This window comes from Schistocerca gregaria, chromosome 2 (assembly GCF_023897955.1).
Source record: "Schistocerca gregaria isolate iqSchGreg1 chromosome 2, iqSchGreg1.2, whole genome shotgun sequence".
NCBI lineage: Eukaryota > Metazoa > Arthropoda > Insecta > Orthoptera > Acrididae > Schistocerca > Schistocerca gregaria.
Genome location: NC_064921.1, coordinates 260,038,499 through 260,056,076, shown reverse-complemented (window position 1 = coordinate 260,056,076; position 17,578 = coordinate 260,038,499). Strand labels below are relative to the sequence as shown.

General features: G+C 39.9%; 1 protein-coding gene across 5 annotated transcripts in view; it reads right to left on the bottom strand.

The window, feature by feature from the left end:
• Window positions 1-17,578, bottom strand: part of LOC126336827 (RING finger protein 17) — a 467,240-nt gene that overhangs the window by 161,178 nt on the left and 288,484 nt on the right. For 3 of the 5 annotated variants that reach the window (XM_050000889.1, XM_050000890.1, XM_050000893.1), the window contains 4 exons: window positions 15,135-15,496; window positions 8,794-8,942; window positions 8,564-8,713; window positions 3,918-4,070 (listed from right to left, as the gene is read on the bottom strand). In XM_050000889.1, coding sequence (XP_049856846.1) covers window positions 3,918-4,070; window positions 8,564-8,713; window positions 8,794-8,942; window positions 15,135-15,496 — 814 coding nt within the window. The remainder of the gene's footprint in view (window positions 1-3,917; window positions 4,071-8,563; window positions 8,714-8,793; window positions 8,943-15,134; window positions 15,497-17,578) is intronic. The other 2 variants (XM_050000891.1, XM_050000892.1) reach the window with 1 other exon arrangement.

Genomic DNA, 17,578 nt, shown 5'->3' with positions numbered 1-17,578 from the left:
CCAGATTTATCTGCTGAATTAAAAGAATGTGTCTCAGATAGGTTTGTGTAGAAAATCGCTGTTTTATTTTTGAAAACTGCACTGGTAATATAAATAAGATTAGAAATTTATGATTAAAAATGTTTGAAAATATGAGAGATTTTGGGAAACAATTTCTCGCATTGATATTTATATGAATAGTGTACAGAAAGTGTTATCCAAAATACACTGCTCAAAATAATTACGGGAACAAGACTTTGGGCATCTGCCATACTCCACTGAACAATAATTGAGGACTGGATATGTTACCAAATTATATCTTTATCTCCCAAAAATTAAGTACACAACAAAACATTGTTAAAGCCTCAATCACTTCAAAAAGAACAGAACTGTCTGACAGGTGATGAAAATAAAGTAGAAAAATCCATCATCTTGGGTGCCTTTCTCTGGACATCCGAGAGTTTCAACGTGTTTCCCCTCCATGAGTGTTTATCACTGCCTGATACTAATTTGGTGTGCTCCATATCAGTCTACATAGGTTAGCCTGTGATATCAATTTGCATTCTCCAATGAGAGCCTGCGAGAGTTCTTGGATAGTTTGTGGTGGATCAGGATGGAAATACTTGGTGGAAAGAATATTATCTTTTCACAAAATACTATTGTAGAACCAACATTTACGACATCCTACAGACTGATTCTACTGCCTCCAACATCCATACCATCAAACAACTGTTAAGATAAAATAAGAAAGGTTGAAAATCACAAAGAGGCAGAAAGCCATCACTTTTACCTCGTGCCATCTGCGCATGGAGCAAAAAAGATAACAACAGTCAACATTACAAAGTACCCTCTGCCATGAACTGTACAGTGGAATGCAGAGTATGAACATAGATTTAAATGTACATTGTACACATTGTGTTCTCTGAGGATTAGGCTACTGCTAAGTAGATATAATTTATACTTACAATATCATGAGAAAGATAGGTTAGTGCTTTCCATATAGAGGAGACACTGAGTCACAGACAGGCACAATGAAAAGACTGCTATATATTTGAACTTTCGAGCAAAAGATCTTCTAAAGCAGAAAACACAAACACATACACACAAGCACAGCTCACACACAGGACTACTGTGTCTGACTGCTGAGACCGGACTGTAAACAGCAACTGCATCTGATGGGAGAAGCAATCTTTGGTTGGTAGGGGTAATGATGAGAGTGGGGTGGAAGAGGAATGGATAGCAGGGTAGGTGTGGGGAAAAATACAGTGCTGATTGTGGGAGCATGAAGGGATGTAACGGGTTCAGGTGCAAAGTGCAGTCAGGACACTGGGGAGGGGAGGAATGAGTGGGAAAGGAGAGAAGGTGAAAAAGACTAGTGGGTGCATTGGTGGAATAGAAAGCTAAGTAGTGCTGAAGTGAGAGCAGGGCGGGGGATAGGTAGATGAAGGACAGGAACTAGCAAAGGTTGAGGTGGGTGGGGGTGGGGGGAAGGTGTTAGGGAAATGTACGACATATTGCGAGATAAAGTTCCTACCTGTGCAATTCAGAAAAGCTGGTATGGTAGGAGGGCCAAATGGCACAGGATGTAAAGAAGTCATTGAAGTAAACGATGTTGTGTTGGGAAGCATATTTAGCAACTGGGTGGTTTCACAGGTTGCCCTGCATTTGATGGGATAGGAGATGCCGGTGGCCAGACTGCAGTAGGCAGCGGTAGGAGGATGTGTGGGAGAGACTTGCATCTAGATCTATTACAGGGATATGAGCCATGAGCCAAGGGGTTGAGAGCAGGGGTAGAATAGCAACAGTCAAGGATATTGCTTAGGTTCGGAGGATGATGGTGGAATACCACTGCGGGAGGGTGTGAAGGATATTGGGTAGGATATTCCTGACTGGAGGGCACAATGAGAGGTACCAGTAATAAAAACCCTGGCAGAGAATGTAATTCCGTTGCTCTAGAACTGGTTGGTACTGAGTCAAAGGGGGAGTGCTTCTTCATGACCTGACAGTGTGAATGTGGTGACTGATTGGAGAGACAAGGCAGCAGAAATCTGTTTCTGGATAATACTGGGAGAGGAATTTTGATCTGTGAAAGAATCAGTGAGCCCTTAGTATATCTGGAAAGGGATACTACAGATGTCATGGTGATGGATGGGTAGGCTATATGGGTGGGAGTTCTTGGTGTGGAATAGATTGCAGCTGTCGATGTGAAGGTATTTCTGGTGGTTGGTAGGTTTGCTATGGATGGACGTACTGATGTAGTCATCCTTGAGGTGAAGGTCAACATCACGGTAGGTGGCTTGTTGGATTAAGTAGAACCAGGTGAAGCGAATGGGGGAGAAGGTGTTGAGGTCTGGAAGAATGTGCATAGGGAAGAATGTGCATAGGTTTTCCTCACCATAAATCCACATAACGAAGATGTCATCAATGAGTCTGAACCAAGCGAGGGGTTTAGAATTCTGGATGGTCTAGATTGCCCATGAATGAGTTCATGAGAATGGGGCCATGCAGGTGTCCATTGCTGTACCACAGATTTAGTGGTAGATGATGCCTTCGAAGGAGAATTAATTGTAGGTGAGGATATAGTTGAGGATGGTAACCAGGAAGGAGGTTGTAGGTTTGGAGTCAGTCAGGCATTGGGAAAAATAGTGTTCAACAGCAGCAAGGCCATGGGTATTACGGGTTTTAGTGTAGAAGGAGGGGGCATCAATAGTGACATCAGGATGTCACATGGTAAAGGAACAAGCACTATGGAGAGCCAGTGGAGGAAACCATTGATTGTCTTTTATAAAGGAGGATGGATCATGGGAAATAGTTTGAAGGTGTTGGTCCATGAGAGCAGAGATACTCTCAGTAGAGGCACAGTAGCTAGCCACAATGTGGTGTCCTGGGTGGTTGGGTTTATGGACTTAGGAAGCATGTAGAAGGCAGGAATGCAAAAATCGGTAGGAGTGAGAAGAGAGAGAAACTCAGGGGAGAGGTTTGCGATGGGCCTTAGGGCATGAGAGACTGGAGATACTGTCCGATTTCTGGGTTTATTGGTGGACAAACCTGACAAATGGCAAAGTGCCTCCACCAGGTTATCCCTGTGATTCAAAACCACAAATGTGGAGCTTTCGTTGGTGGGTAAAATTTAGGTCAGGATTAGTTTTCAGGTGGTAGATGCAGTACTTCTGTGGATGTAAGTTTAGTTTTAATGTTGAGGGATTTAGAGAATGATGGTGAGATGAGGCTTGAGATTAAGAAATTCTGAAATGTTAACAAAGGGTGATTTGGGGGCAACGGGGGTGAATAACCATTGCAAAACTGAGTGAACTGAGTTCAACATTGGCTTTGGGTTGAATCTGCTTGATAGGACTGGTGGCGAAAAAGTATTTCCACTAAGAAGGTGATACTTCTGTGGGACTAAGGCTTCTGGAGGAAAGATTCATGACTATCTTTTAGATCTGTATGCTTCTGTGTTCTGCATGGTGATGGGAGTGAGTTTCTGATGGCATGGTAAATGTAGCAGGTCTGTGGGGCAGGCATTACTGTGTTTGTCTGCAGCTCAACATCTCCTGTCTGTGGTAAGTAGCAGTCTATCCTTATCATAATATTGTAATTATTCCATTCCGGATTTTCCATTGTATAATTTACATTTAATTTTAGGAGGTTGCCTGGAAATTGGTTTTATCTCTTGCCTTCGTGATACCTTTTCAATCTTGCTGGAGACTGTCTCATGGAATGGGAAACATACTGCCAATCCCTAGTACTGCAGCTTCAACTTGGGCTTATTAAGGTGGGACCTTTCTGAAAATCTTGTCCAGATATTTTATAATAAAATTTACCATAAAAATACATAAATATACCAAAACAATGTTCAATTTTCAATCATAAAATAGTGTTAATTTTTATAATAGCCTGCTAAGCTTAATTAAATGGTTTAATTATAATTTACTAACCTTCAACAATTTCTGAAGGTTGATCAGGTCTAGACATTATGTGCCTAACCAAGGAATGATTCATGCTTTTGAAAGTGGATTTGTCTCTTTCCCTATGCACGAAGAAGCAGTGAGGATTTTTGATGTAACAAACGGTAACGGTCTCTTGACTTCCTGAGAAAAAAAATTATTTGATAATGAGTGGCACAATAATAAAGCAGTAAAATTACAGACACATACGGGAATTCACATTGAAATTTTCAGTTTGCATGGAAAGATTACAACTATTTCCTTGTGGAGGTGACATTCAGTTACAAGTCAGTACTATAAAGTACATAGGATAACTAATAACTGATAATACACTACAATAAGTACACATCACTTTGTGCAACAATGCAAAACCAGATTTTAAATCTTTTTCCAAATCTGCTTGTGAAGTGGAAGTTTGATTTTATTGCCAGCATTAAGAGTATTGAAGATGTGCTCAACATAGAACACTGACATACTAATCATTTGGTCAAGAATGGTAACTTAAGCAAAATGTCCATAGAAACTATGTAACACAACAAGTGTAAAGTAACTACCAAAACATCTGTAGCACTGCAATATAATTGTGTCCCACTGGTTTGTATAACCAACTAAAACTTATCCACTTCCTCATCATGTAACAAAGTGCTACACATGGCCACTGTCTCTGGGGACTAATGCCTTAGCATCTGGAGGCAGTAGCCATGTGCCTGAGTTGTTGTTCTGTTAAAATATGAGAGTTATGAACTTCTAAGGCATTAACACTCAGAGATAGTGACCATGTGTTCTCTTGTGAGATTGTGTGTGGGTCTTCTACTTCTGAAGAATGATATTATCTGAAAGTGGAAATATTTCTAGTGTTCTTTTTCACTTCAAGCATTCTCTTTAACTATGCCTGTCTCAAATCAATGCCTCTCTTTTACACTGAGCAGTAATGCATCCTTTCCATATTCTTGTGATTCCATCTTGGACTTTCAATTGTAGGAAAAGTACAGATGACATATGTAGCACAATTAAACAGATATTTGGAGAAAAAGAACCAGCTGTATGAGCATCAAGAGCTCAGAAGGCAAGATAGTACTATATTCAGATCAGCTTCACAAGTGACTGACACCTAGTTGTTTACAGACAGAATTATCACAGCAACTACTAATCTGGGAACAACTTTGGTCATGCCTGCTGTTTTGTAGATCACTGTCATATCATTCATTGGACAACAATTGAGGTTTGCTGCTAACAGAAGTGTTTTAAGTCATTCTTGTCATGAAGTTTGAATCTTTGTAGTGATCTTTCAAAAATAATATTCAAAAGAACATCTGTAGCTAACAGCAAAAGTGAGTAGAAAAAGGATAATGTTATTATTAGCCTGCAGGGAGAACTCAGTACTGCATGTTAAAAGGAACGTAAAAAGGAATTCAGAATTAAACTGCATAGCTGTTGCTACTGGCATGATATTGAGCTTGTGGGTATAACAGCGTACTGGCAACATCGTTCCTTGTTATGGAAAGGTAAGAGGAAGTGAATTAAGGTAAGAGGGAGGGTTGATTTTGCGAGACGAATTTGACAGAGCACTGGATGATCTAAGTGGAAGCATGGTTCCTCCAGCAGATGACATAACTTAGGAAGCACTAAGATCCTTGGACAAGCTAACCATGAAATATCTGTCCCACCCAGTATGCAGGAGTTATGTAAAAAGCAAAATAATCTTAGCCTTCAAGAAAAATATTACAACCATAACATCAAAGTAAGCTGGCAATGCTGACAGGTGCAGGTATTAATGAATCATCAGTTTAATGTGATGGCTATAATATATTAAGATGAATTGTCTACCGAAGGATGCAACAACTGATAAAAAGTGTTCAACTGCTCACAGATTCAATGTGAAATTCGGGTGGTATATGGACTAAAAGCCATGTTGTGTACAGATGCAGTGAAATAGTGCCAACAATTTAACCAAGGCCGCACATGCATTGGTGATCCTAATTGGGAAGGAAGGCTATTGACACTGACTACAGACGACAAAGTCCCAACTGAGAGCTGACTCACAGCAATCACAGATTTTTTGATGATGAGCACATTCACACAGCAGTTCTCAAATGGCTTTGTGACCAAAGAATGTATGTCAATCACCAAGGAACTGAAAGGCTGGTAGAACATTGCAGCCATTATTTACAGAAACTTTCTGGTTATGTTAAAAATTAGTGTCATGTATCTGTGTTACTTCGAAGTGTAGTGCAGCATTCAATAAAAGTTACTTTGCCTGCCATAATAATGTGTAACTTATTTTTGAAATCTCCTCCTACTTACAATGCAGAGAACATTCTGCAAGCATTCCAATGATTCTCTGTAGTTTGTACAGCATGACAGAGGAATCGGAAACACAAGTAGTTGTTAATAAAAAAAAAGACAATCAGGATGTGATGCCAAATTGGGTGAAACAAAGTCACTCAAGGTAAGACAGTAGTAAAGGTGAAGGAAATGGTGGTATTCGATGAGAAATGGTTAACACTGGAGGCAAAGTGATAGAAAAAGAATTTGTTAGTTATTTATACCCGCAAAGTAAGAGACTTCTGGTAAACTGCGATAATGCTGTGATTCAACTTTATAAGAAAGGAGAAGACAGAGATCACATCATCAGAGTTCTATGAACCTCCTCTCCATAATGCCCAAAATGTTTTCAATAAAATTACCACCAACTGCACAAGGGGGAGGGGGCGGGAGGATGTGACTTTGGAATTGATTACAGAACAACGAGTATGAAATGCTTCTACGTCTTTGATTCAAAGATTCTGAGGAGGGATTTGACTAACTTTTCACAAGATAGGAACGGACAGCCTTTGAGAAACAAAGCCCTGATTGAAAAAATATATCCTGTAGAATCATCAGTGCTATAGCTTTCATTAGACTTCAGGGGACATGACAGGGTCAGAATTGGAGGAAGGTCAAGACAAGGAAATCCCCCGTTATCAAAACTAGTCTCAATTGTCCGAGAGGAAATTTTTATATCAATTCAATGGGAAAATGAAGGAATACATACATTATATCTGCACCACCCAATTTTAACAGATTACAATTCAGTCCATGGGTCCACAATCAGGACAGGTTCAATCATGCATAACATGTAGAAAGAAGAAAAAAACACAAACTACTCATTTACAAAATAAGAGTATGCTAATGTTCTGTCCTTAGATCGTCAGTGAAGCAAGTTACATCATCTCAAACAGCTTATTTAAAATCAATACTAAAGTAGCCACATACATATGAATGTATAAACACAGTAGTGCATATGATTTTGTGGCACCTATTTATAGAGGTCACATTACTGTCATGAAGATGTGAAGAAGACAGATTTTAAATGACAACTCACATTATTTGACATTGTTAACAACATATACAACAATTAGTTCAACTACAAAAATTTATCAATGGGAGAGTTGGCCATCAATAAAAATTTTATGCTGTTAGGAATGACATTATATTATTTACCTCTATGCAGATTAATTTGAATGGAACAATTTAATACAACAAGGTGGGAAGTACTCCAGAAAATCAATTGTTGGAAAGTAAGCCTGGCAATCATTTATAGAAACACACAACTTAACCAGAAGATGATCAGTATGTCACTCTTGGGAATATCTTGGTGTTTTAACACTGCCACTTGGCTGGAAACCTGAGAGCTTTTCATCACCTCTATATGCCGGGAGTGTCTACAGCAGTGGCGGACACAGAAAAACCTCAAGGAGGGGGCCCTAAAGATATCTTGAGCTACCTTCACTTTTACCATTACGTAAACTAGCTTCGTATTTGGCGAATAGTTCGTTTTTATAACGCTACTTATCAAAGATTCTCTGTACAAGAAAACAGTAGAGTATTCGCGACTTTTCTCGGACATGCCAGACAGAATAACATATCAAGATCACTAGAATGGACGCGACTGTTCTTGTAGGTATGCGTTAGCTATCTATGTGTCATACAGAAACGTATAAAATACGATGAAGCTGACACACTTGATACATCGAGTCGAATGATGAAAAAAACAAATGAATAGTGTGCAAGCTGACTAGCAGGGGCGGCATGGGTGGCAATGTGGGCAGCCCCATAATTATTTGGGGGTGGGGGGTGGGGTGGGGGGGCACCCCTTGCAGATATGTATTCGCCATTGGTCTACAGTCACACAAAAATAATGTATACCTAACATATCAAAATGATAACATTACAAACTACCTGTGAAGTTACAGCACTGTTTGTTGATTTTTTGTGTTTAGGGCAGTTGTAGGCAATGGCTGGATGGACAGTGAAAGAATTAAACAAAAGAGTAAAAATGGGATAAAATTCTTTTGATAGACTAAATAGGGGCTCCATCTATATAAGTTTCTGAAGTGCCTGGAAATTTTGTAAGAGAAATTAGTGGAAATGATCAAAAGGAAGGCTGCTACGAGGAGAGTAGCAACATTACAGGAACAGAGAGAGAGAGGGGAAGAAGAAGGGAAAAAAGTGACATGAAGATCAACTGGAGTTTTTAATCAACACTTATGCTGTAATGTAACAGAAAAATGCTATAAAGATGCCCCCCCCCTCTCTCTCTATTACTGTGTGCATTTCGAATACTAGGCTGTACAAGTATGTTGATGCTGGCTTACCTCTTCCTATATCATTACGGACATGTGTTACGATTCCCGATATATCCTCTGGCACAATACGAGCTAAAAGGGGTTCTGCTTGAACCGATTCTCTGTCAAATGTGCCTTCTTGGCTGACTGATGAGAGCAATGATAATTGTGAACCTGTGTCTGAAAAATAAAGTAATTAAAACAAAGGCGTTCAAATACTACCTCACTGAAATTATTGTAAATAAGGTATTAAATCTGACCTGTAAGCGACTCTGCATCTTCTAAGGATTCTATTACTGCATCTTCTGGCAGTTCTTGTGTGGAAACCAATGTATAACATTCCATGGGTGGGAGTTCGATTTTACAGTGGTTCTCTATTTTTTCCATAAATGTTGTGTCAACAATAAACCTGAGTCATACAGATAGTTATGTTAATCAAATATCAAACCAAAGTATTGGTAATACAACACATCACTTTTAAACCTAGCAGAACAAACAGAATTAATAAAGTGTGAACAAGTAAGGTTGACATGGACCCATAGTGTACAGGTAAATTAACACAAAATGAACTTGAAAGTTCTGAAGAGAATACCTGCCAAACAAGTGATTTCCCCAAAACTACAACAATGCTGAAATTCAACTATACAAGGAAGGAGATACACAAGATCACAAAACAATAGTACCATGTGGCAATACAGACAGCTGGAGCAAATGTCCGACACATTCCGTGCGCTGAATTATAAGCCACAACTCATTACTGGTTGAAAATTCATTTACTTCATTTCTTCTCACGAATGCAGTTTTGTAATCTACTGAGGGTATTACAGTGCACAAATCAAGAGCATCCTTTTAAGAAAATTATAATTTTATGGCATCACACAAAATTCTGCAATCGCCTATGCCAATAAGAAATAGTAGGAATATGACAATGACTCTCCCCCCCCCTGTACACCAGATTTATCTTATCAGTGTGCGAATGAATAGGAAAAAATACTATGGAAGTAGGATGCTTTCATTTTTATTACAGACCCATCTCAATATTCTGAACTAGATGAAGTCAGTCCTCGCATCTTCCAGAACAGAAATCTATGTCACGCGTAACTGCTGGTCCAACAACAGCGCTCAAAAATTCCTCTTCAACTTAAGACATACAATATATTTCACATACAATTCTTTTTTTTCATCGATAACTTGAATTTAACATCTACTTTTCAGTCTTACTGAACTCCACCTAGCCCATTACTGGCAGAGTTAAAGAATTGGGAATTACTTTCTTGATGAAGTGTAAGCTATCAGCCTAGTTCATTTACAAGTAGGCATTATCATTCATGCTCCACCCTAAGGCTTTACACCACTTTCTTTCAGGCTCAATAATTCATTCTTGACTTGACCGAAGAGCAACATGTCATGTGACAAATCTGAGTGTCTGGATCACAAAATAATTTTTCAACACACACCTGTGTGTGTGTGTGTGTGTGTGTGTGTGTGTGTGTGTGTGTGTGTGTGTGTGTGTGTGTGTGTGAGTGTGTGTGTGTTTTTGGCAAAGGCCTTGTTGGCTGAAAGCTAACTTTCTGACATTCTTTTCATTGTGCCTTTCTGCAACTCACTACTTATGCTGTATGGTGAGTAGCAACTATCCTTTTCATTATACTGTTACATTCCATCCTGGATTTTCCATTGTTTGAACATGAATAATAAGTGTTTTAAGAAACATGTGTTCACTGTTACCAATAAGTATGGCAGTCTCTGTTTGAGGTATATTAAGTTTTATTGGTTATGGTTAAAACATCTGTTGCTTCCTTACATTTTATTTCTCTCCATTTAATAGATCTTGAAACGGATCAATAACCTTGTATATATGGATTCATTTGATAGTTTTTATTTTTGCTTCAACTCTCCACTCACTCAGATGTTTGCATCTTTCTTTGGTGTTACTCAGATGTTTCCAAGTGGTGGAAAGATCAGCCATAGACACTAGTTCAACATGGTGAAGTGGGGCTACTCTGAAGGTGACCAGTGCAAAAAAAGGGCTCTGAGCACTATGGGACTCAACTGCTGTGGTCATTAGTCCCCTAGAACTTAGAACTACTTAAACCTAACTAACCTAAGGACATCACACACATCCATGCCTGAGGCAGGATTCAAACCTGCGACCGTAGCAGTCGCACGGCTCCGGACTGCGCGCCTAGAACCGCGAGACCACCGTGGCCGGTGCAGAGAAGCACAAATTCAAACATTTGGTCATGTGCCTGAGATGACCAGCATGAACGAAGAGAAGCACAGACTTCTAACATTTTCTCACGTGCCTAGGGACAGAATGTCCTAGCACAGTTGATGCTCTATTTTTATGCAATGACGAAGCTATTAAAGCTGCAGAGTTGTGGAAGAAGACAGTTTAGAAAGTAAAGTAATACAGGTAATACTCCACTGTACGAAGCCTACAAATTAACAAGAAATCTGAACCATGAATTCAATTGTTTTCATACTAATATACACTGCGAGAGGTGGGAGAAGTGATAAGTGACAAGTGACAAAAAACTTCTATGACTGAGACTGACCAGGGATAGAACCTCAGACCTTTGGGTGTATAATGTGGAACTTAAACACTGAGCCACGAAATACAATAAATGGCTTAGCACACAGCTGAACATCAAAAGAGTAAGCAGTTCATCTGTCTTATTTCTTCACTTTATCCACACACAGCAACTGACAAGCTTATTAACATAAAAAATGTCTGCATCTAAAAAAATGGCGTTGAAGTGAATTCTTTGATGATAATGGGTATGGTTAAAGCACATTCCGTAACATGTTGATTTGCCTATTATTATAATTTTATATTTCTTAAAGTAACAGTCAAATCAAAATCAAATTTATCAATTATAATATTACCATTATACACTGATCAGTGAGAACATTATGACCACTCACCATTATGAACAGCATCACCTGGTGGGGAATGTCTGCTGGACACACACACACACACACACACACACACACACACACACACAGTGCATTTAGTACCAGTGACCAAACTGCTGTGTGTAGAATGAGGAAGATTTGCAATCTATCTGAGTTTGACCAGGGGCAGATTATGATAATCTGGATGCTTGGCTTGAGCATTTTGGAAAGTGCACAACTTTTTGGATATTCGCGGAGTGCTATGGTGATTGTCTTGGGAAGACTCGCAAAACAGGCCAGGCAGTGAACTGTGGTGCAACTAACAACAGACTTTAATGCTGGGCAGAGTACAGGTGTGTGTTAACACACAGTGCACCGAATACTCCTAATGATGGGCCTCTGCAGCCAATGACCTATGCATGTCCCAACATTAACACCACAACATCGGCAACTACGATTGAAATGGGCACGTGACCATCGGCACAGGATGTTGGCAGCGGCAGGGTGTTGGGCGATCTGATAAATCCTGCTACCTTCTTCATCATGCCAATGGGAGGGTGTGAATCTGTTGCCTTCCAGGGTAACAAGTCTTTGATGTCTGTACTGCAGGACGGAGACATGCTGGTGGCAGCTCCATTATGTTCTGGAGAACATTTACATGGGCATCCATGTGGAGCTCTTGCAAGGCATCATGACAGCCAAGGGGTATTGTACACGGGTTGCAGACAACATACTCCCTTCGTGAGGATCATATTTCCTGACAGCAGTGGCATTTTTCAACACGATAATGTGCCAAGTCACAAGGCCACGAGTGTCATGGAGTGGTTTGAGGAACACAGTGGAAAGTTCAATTGATGTGCTGGACCCCCTACTCACCATATCTGCACATGATAGAACAAATCTGGGATGTGACTGAATGTGGCGTCAGTCAGTCCCCTCCCTGGCAATTTATGGGAATTAGGTGACTTGAACATGCAGAGGCGGTGCCAACTCCCTCCAGCAACCTACCCGGGCCTCATTGCTTCCATGGTAGGACACATTGCTGCTATTATCTATGCCACTGATGGGCATACCAGCTATACAGTAGGTGGTCATAATGTTCTGGCTTATCATTGTATATAAGGTCTTTTAAAAAATTCCAGAACTTTGTCCACAAATTTTTTCTACACTTGTCTTTTACTTATTGCACATGGCCTCTTTCAAAATACTGTCCTCCACAACTGATACACCAGTCCCAATGCTGTTTCCACTTCGGGAAGCAGTCTTGGTATGCCTCTTACTGGATCACACCAAGCGCCGTCTCAGAATTTTCTTTTATCTGGTCTAGTGTTGCAAATCTCTGTCTTTTCAACGTGGTTATGAACTTTGGAAATAAAAAAAAAAAACGTGCGCAGTGGCTGGGTCTGTAAAGTATGGAGGATGAGCCAGAACAGTTATTTCATTTTTTGTGCAATAGTCATACACCAACAGGGATGAGTGCGCCGGTGCTTTATTGTGATGCAAGAGCCATGAATTGTCTCGCCACATTTCAGGTTGTTTCCTTCTCATATTTTCTCTCAGGCGTCTCAACATGTCCCGTTAGTATCAACATCTAACAGTTTGTCCCTTTGGCAAGGAATAATGATGAACTAATCCTTCAAAGTCATAGCAAACTATCAGCAGGGCTTTGACATTTGACCTGACCTGAAAAGCTTTTTGTGGTCTTAGAGAATCTTTCCCAACCCACTGTGAAGATTGAATCTTTGTCTCAACAACACAACAGTGCATCCTTATGTCATCAACATCTGTGATTCTCTTAAGGAAAATTTTGTTCTCATTTGTGTGGTCCACGACCTGTTCACAGACTGCAAGGTGGAGGTCTTTCTGGTCTTGACTCATGAGCCATGGGACGAACTTGCTGGCAACATGATGGATTCTAAGATGCTGTGTCAGAATTGCAAGACATGACCCAACTGAAAGTTACACTCTTCTGCAGTCTCTTGGACAGTCAATCTTTGTGGCAAGCACAATTTTGTTGATGTTCCTGACATCGAAGGGCATCCTGAATGACTGTCATATTTAACATCGTCCGGCTATTTTTAAACCGTGTGAACCGTTCATAACACGAAGTACGGCTTAAGCACTCATCACCCTATGCTTCCTGAATACTTTGGTGTGTCTCTGTAAAGGGTTTCTTGAGTTTCACACAAAAGTAAATGCTTGTGTGTTGCTCTCTGCCATCTCAAAATTCGCAAACTGTGTAACAAAACATTCTCCTCAAAACACTACTGAACAATAACTAAAGACATACAACAAACAATGAAACTTCTAGCAGCTTCACATTGAACACAGGTATGTGTAGGTATGCCAACTGCATTTCACTCCAACGCACAATTGGTCCGACATTATGAATGTTCGAGAATTCTTTGAACAGACCTTGTATATGTACTGATAAGCCAAAATATTATGATAATTGCCCACTGAGATGTTGGATGCCACCTGGTAATGTTGTAGGCACATTACATGATGATGAAAGTATGTAAGCGGAGTAAGCAGACGTAAGGAATCACTCTAGTGAAGATATGGGCTCCAAATAGGGAAATCCATTGAGATAAGGGTCTTTGACAAGGGCAGATTATTATTATGCAGAACCTGTGAACGAGCATCTTGAAAACAGCAAAGCTGGTTGAATGTTCATGTCCTGCTATTGTGCTAACAACGGAAAGAGGTAGACGGATAGTAAACCTACCACTAGGTGCTACATGGTTGGACATCCAAGATGCATCACAGAATGTGGGGTTTGGAGACTTGTCTTCACTACAAAGTAGGATAGAAGGTGATCTGTGACACCTCTGCCAAAGAGCACAATGCTGGTGCTCACACAAATATTTCGGAGCACATTGTACAGTGTGGAACATGGAGCTCAGGAGCAACCCACCCAAACATCATCACATGTTGACCCAAAAACAATGTCAATTACAACTGTAATGGGCACAGGACCATCAGGATTCGCCCACTGATCAATGAAAATGTGTCGGCTCTTCAGGTGAATAAAATTTTTGTTACACTAGGTTGATGGTCGTCCCCACGAACACTGTCACTGAGGAGAACAGTGGCTCGAAATGTGTAGTGCGCCATGGATGCAGGCTGCTGGGAGCAATATTATGTTAAGAGACATATTCTCCTGTACTTGCAGGCAACCTGTGGTAGCTACGAACCATCAGCATCCCTTCATGCTTGATGTCTTCCCCCGACAGTGGTGGCATCTTTCAACTGTGTAATTGTCCATGTCTTGGATCCAGAACCATGCTACAGTGGTTTGAGGAGCATTATAATGAACTTACGTTGATGTCTTGGTGACCAAATTTGCCTGATGTAAATCCTACGGAACCTTTCTGGGTTGCTATCGGACCCCGTCACTGTGTACGAAATCAGCGGTGTGTTATTTATACAAATTACGTGATCTGTTGGTAGATATCTAATGCCACATATCTCTGCAGATCTACCAATAAACTGCCGAATCCCTTGTATGCAGATTAGTGATGTATTTCATTCCACAGACAGACACACGTGTGTGTGTGTGTGTGTGTGTGTGTGTGTGTGTGTGTGTGTGTGTGTGTGTTTAGAATTCTAAGTCCAAATAATTTTCAGGAATACATGCTCAAAAGAAAATTATATGCTATCCAAGTTCTTACTTTTTGTACATAAGTTAATCCATACTTACTCTGCCGATTCATCACTGACATATTCACCAACATTGGAAATGAGATGACATGGCATGTTCTCAGTAGTTTCCTGAAGTTTTTGTATTAAACAGTTCATATCAACTTTTGATATGTTTTCAGCCGTTTGAGCAAGCTGTGCCTCCTTCAAAATTTTTGAAACGCTTTCTATATTGTCTTCAACCTGCTTAGTTACATTCTGAAGACTGAAGGACACACCTTGCTTTAACTCTTGAACTTGGGTCAACAAAGTTTCCTCCATCAACTGTAAGAGTCCATGAAGATACAGAAAATGGCGTGATATCTGTAGCTCCAGTTGCTGTGCATGGTGTACGGATGGCACTGAATAAATCTTCTCCAATTTCTGAAACAAATAATTACAAATTTACATTTATTTCTTAGTTTCTTTACTTATCAGTTCATGTTCAATGAATCAGTGTATCAATATTGAAATTCATGTACATCAAACCCATTTTCAGAATTTTGTAACAATGACCCAAAACAGAAATTTTCATCTTCCATGAATTTAATTGACTGCACATTCAATGACATCTGGAGGTTGTTCGAAACCTCTAGCCTAAAATTTAGCACTCCTAGACAGAAGGCAAGTAACAAGCTTTCACAAGGAAAGTTCATTTGAGGGAACTGTAAAATTACACTGAGACAAAATGCTTGGCCAGGACTTACCTTTAAGTGGCAAAACATATAATAAATGTACACCATTAAATAATGTCAGTTAAAAATAAATATTAATTTTTTCTCTAATAGCAAAGTGCAATAAAACCATATTAAGCAATAAATTGTGTTTTAGGGGTGTAAGAAGGTGGAAAGGAAGGACTGGAAGTTAGAACTGTGAGGGAAGATAGGTTGCCGGAGTGTGGTCATGCACTTCCTCCTACATAGGTCTGCAAAATGAAGGGCTGGCAGGAAATTCCCCATGCTCCCTTCTGCACTACATCACAAAATGCAACTGCAGGATGTTTCACAAAGTTATACCGAACCTTCTGCAGTTCGCATTATGAATCTGTGGTGAAGCAGCATGCTGACATGCCCATAGTGTTGGTGCAAAAGGGATTGGTCTTGCTGCTGCCTGTTGTTGACAACATATTGTGAAGCCCTGTAACTGTGTTCTAGCCACTAGGTGGTGAATTAATACACTTCTCTCGCCATTAACTGTGTTACTGCCAGACTACATAAATCTCTACCACGCAGGAGATAAATTCTGCAGAAATTTTTATAGAGGTGCAAACCGTGTTCAGAAAGGATAGATTAAATGAACTAGGTGGTGGTGTGTTTGTGTCTGTTGGTAGTAGTTTATCTTGTAGTGAATTACTATGGGTAGAGGTTATACTCAACAGTCATAATAATTGGCTCCATCTTCCGACCCCCCAACTCAAGTGATATAATTGCTGAACGGTTCAATGAAAATTTGAATCTCATTACAAATAAGTACCCCACTCATACAGTTATAATTGGTGGAGACTTCAATTTACCCTCGATTTGTTGGCGAAAACACACATTCAAAGCCAGTAGTAGACAGAAAACATCTTCCAAAATTGTACTAAATGCTTTCTCTGAGAATTGCTTTGAACAGTTACTTCATGAGCACACAAAAATTGTAAATGGTTGCAAAAACACGCTTGACCTCTTAGCCACAAATAATCCTGATCTAAAAGAGAGTGTCATGACAGATACAGGGATTAAAGAACACAAGGTCATTGTAGCAAGGCTCAAAACCATATCAATCAAAACCACTAAAAATAAATGCAAAATATACCTATTTAAAACAGCAGATAAAAATTCTGCTTGACGTCTTCCTAAGAGTGAGTCTTCATTCCTTCCAAGCTAATTTTGTAAATGTAGACCAGATTTGGCTCAAATTCAAAATTAATAAGAGACAGAACTGTTCCACCATGGTACACAAAATACATCAGTACACTGTTGCAGAAGCAACAAAAAAAGCATGCCAAATTCAGAAGAATGCAAAATCCCCAAGACTGGCTAAGTTCACAGAAGCTTGATATTTAGTATGGACATCAATGCGAGATGCTTTTAATAGTTTCCATTATGAAACATTGTCTCAAAATATGGTAGAGAACCCAAAGAGATTCAGGTCGTATGTATAGTATACCAGTGGCAAAAACAGCCAATACCGTCACTGCACGTAGTGATGGAATGTTACCGATGATGGTGCCACTAAACGAAAGTTACTAAACACAGTTTTCCGTAATTCCTTCACGAAAGACGCCGAAGTAAATATTCCAGAATTCGAAACCAGAACAGCTGTTAGCATGAGTGACATAAAAGTAGATATCTTAGATGTTGCGAAACAACTCAAATCACTTAAGAAAGGCAAGTCTTCCGGTCCAGATGGTATACCAACCAGGTTCCTTTCAGAGTATGCAGACACAATAGCGCCTTTCTTAGCAATTGTATACAACCGCTC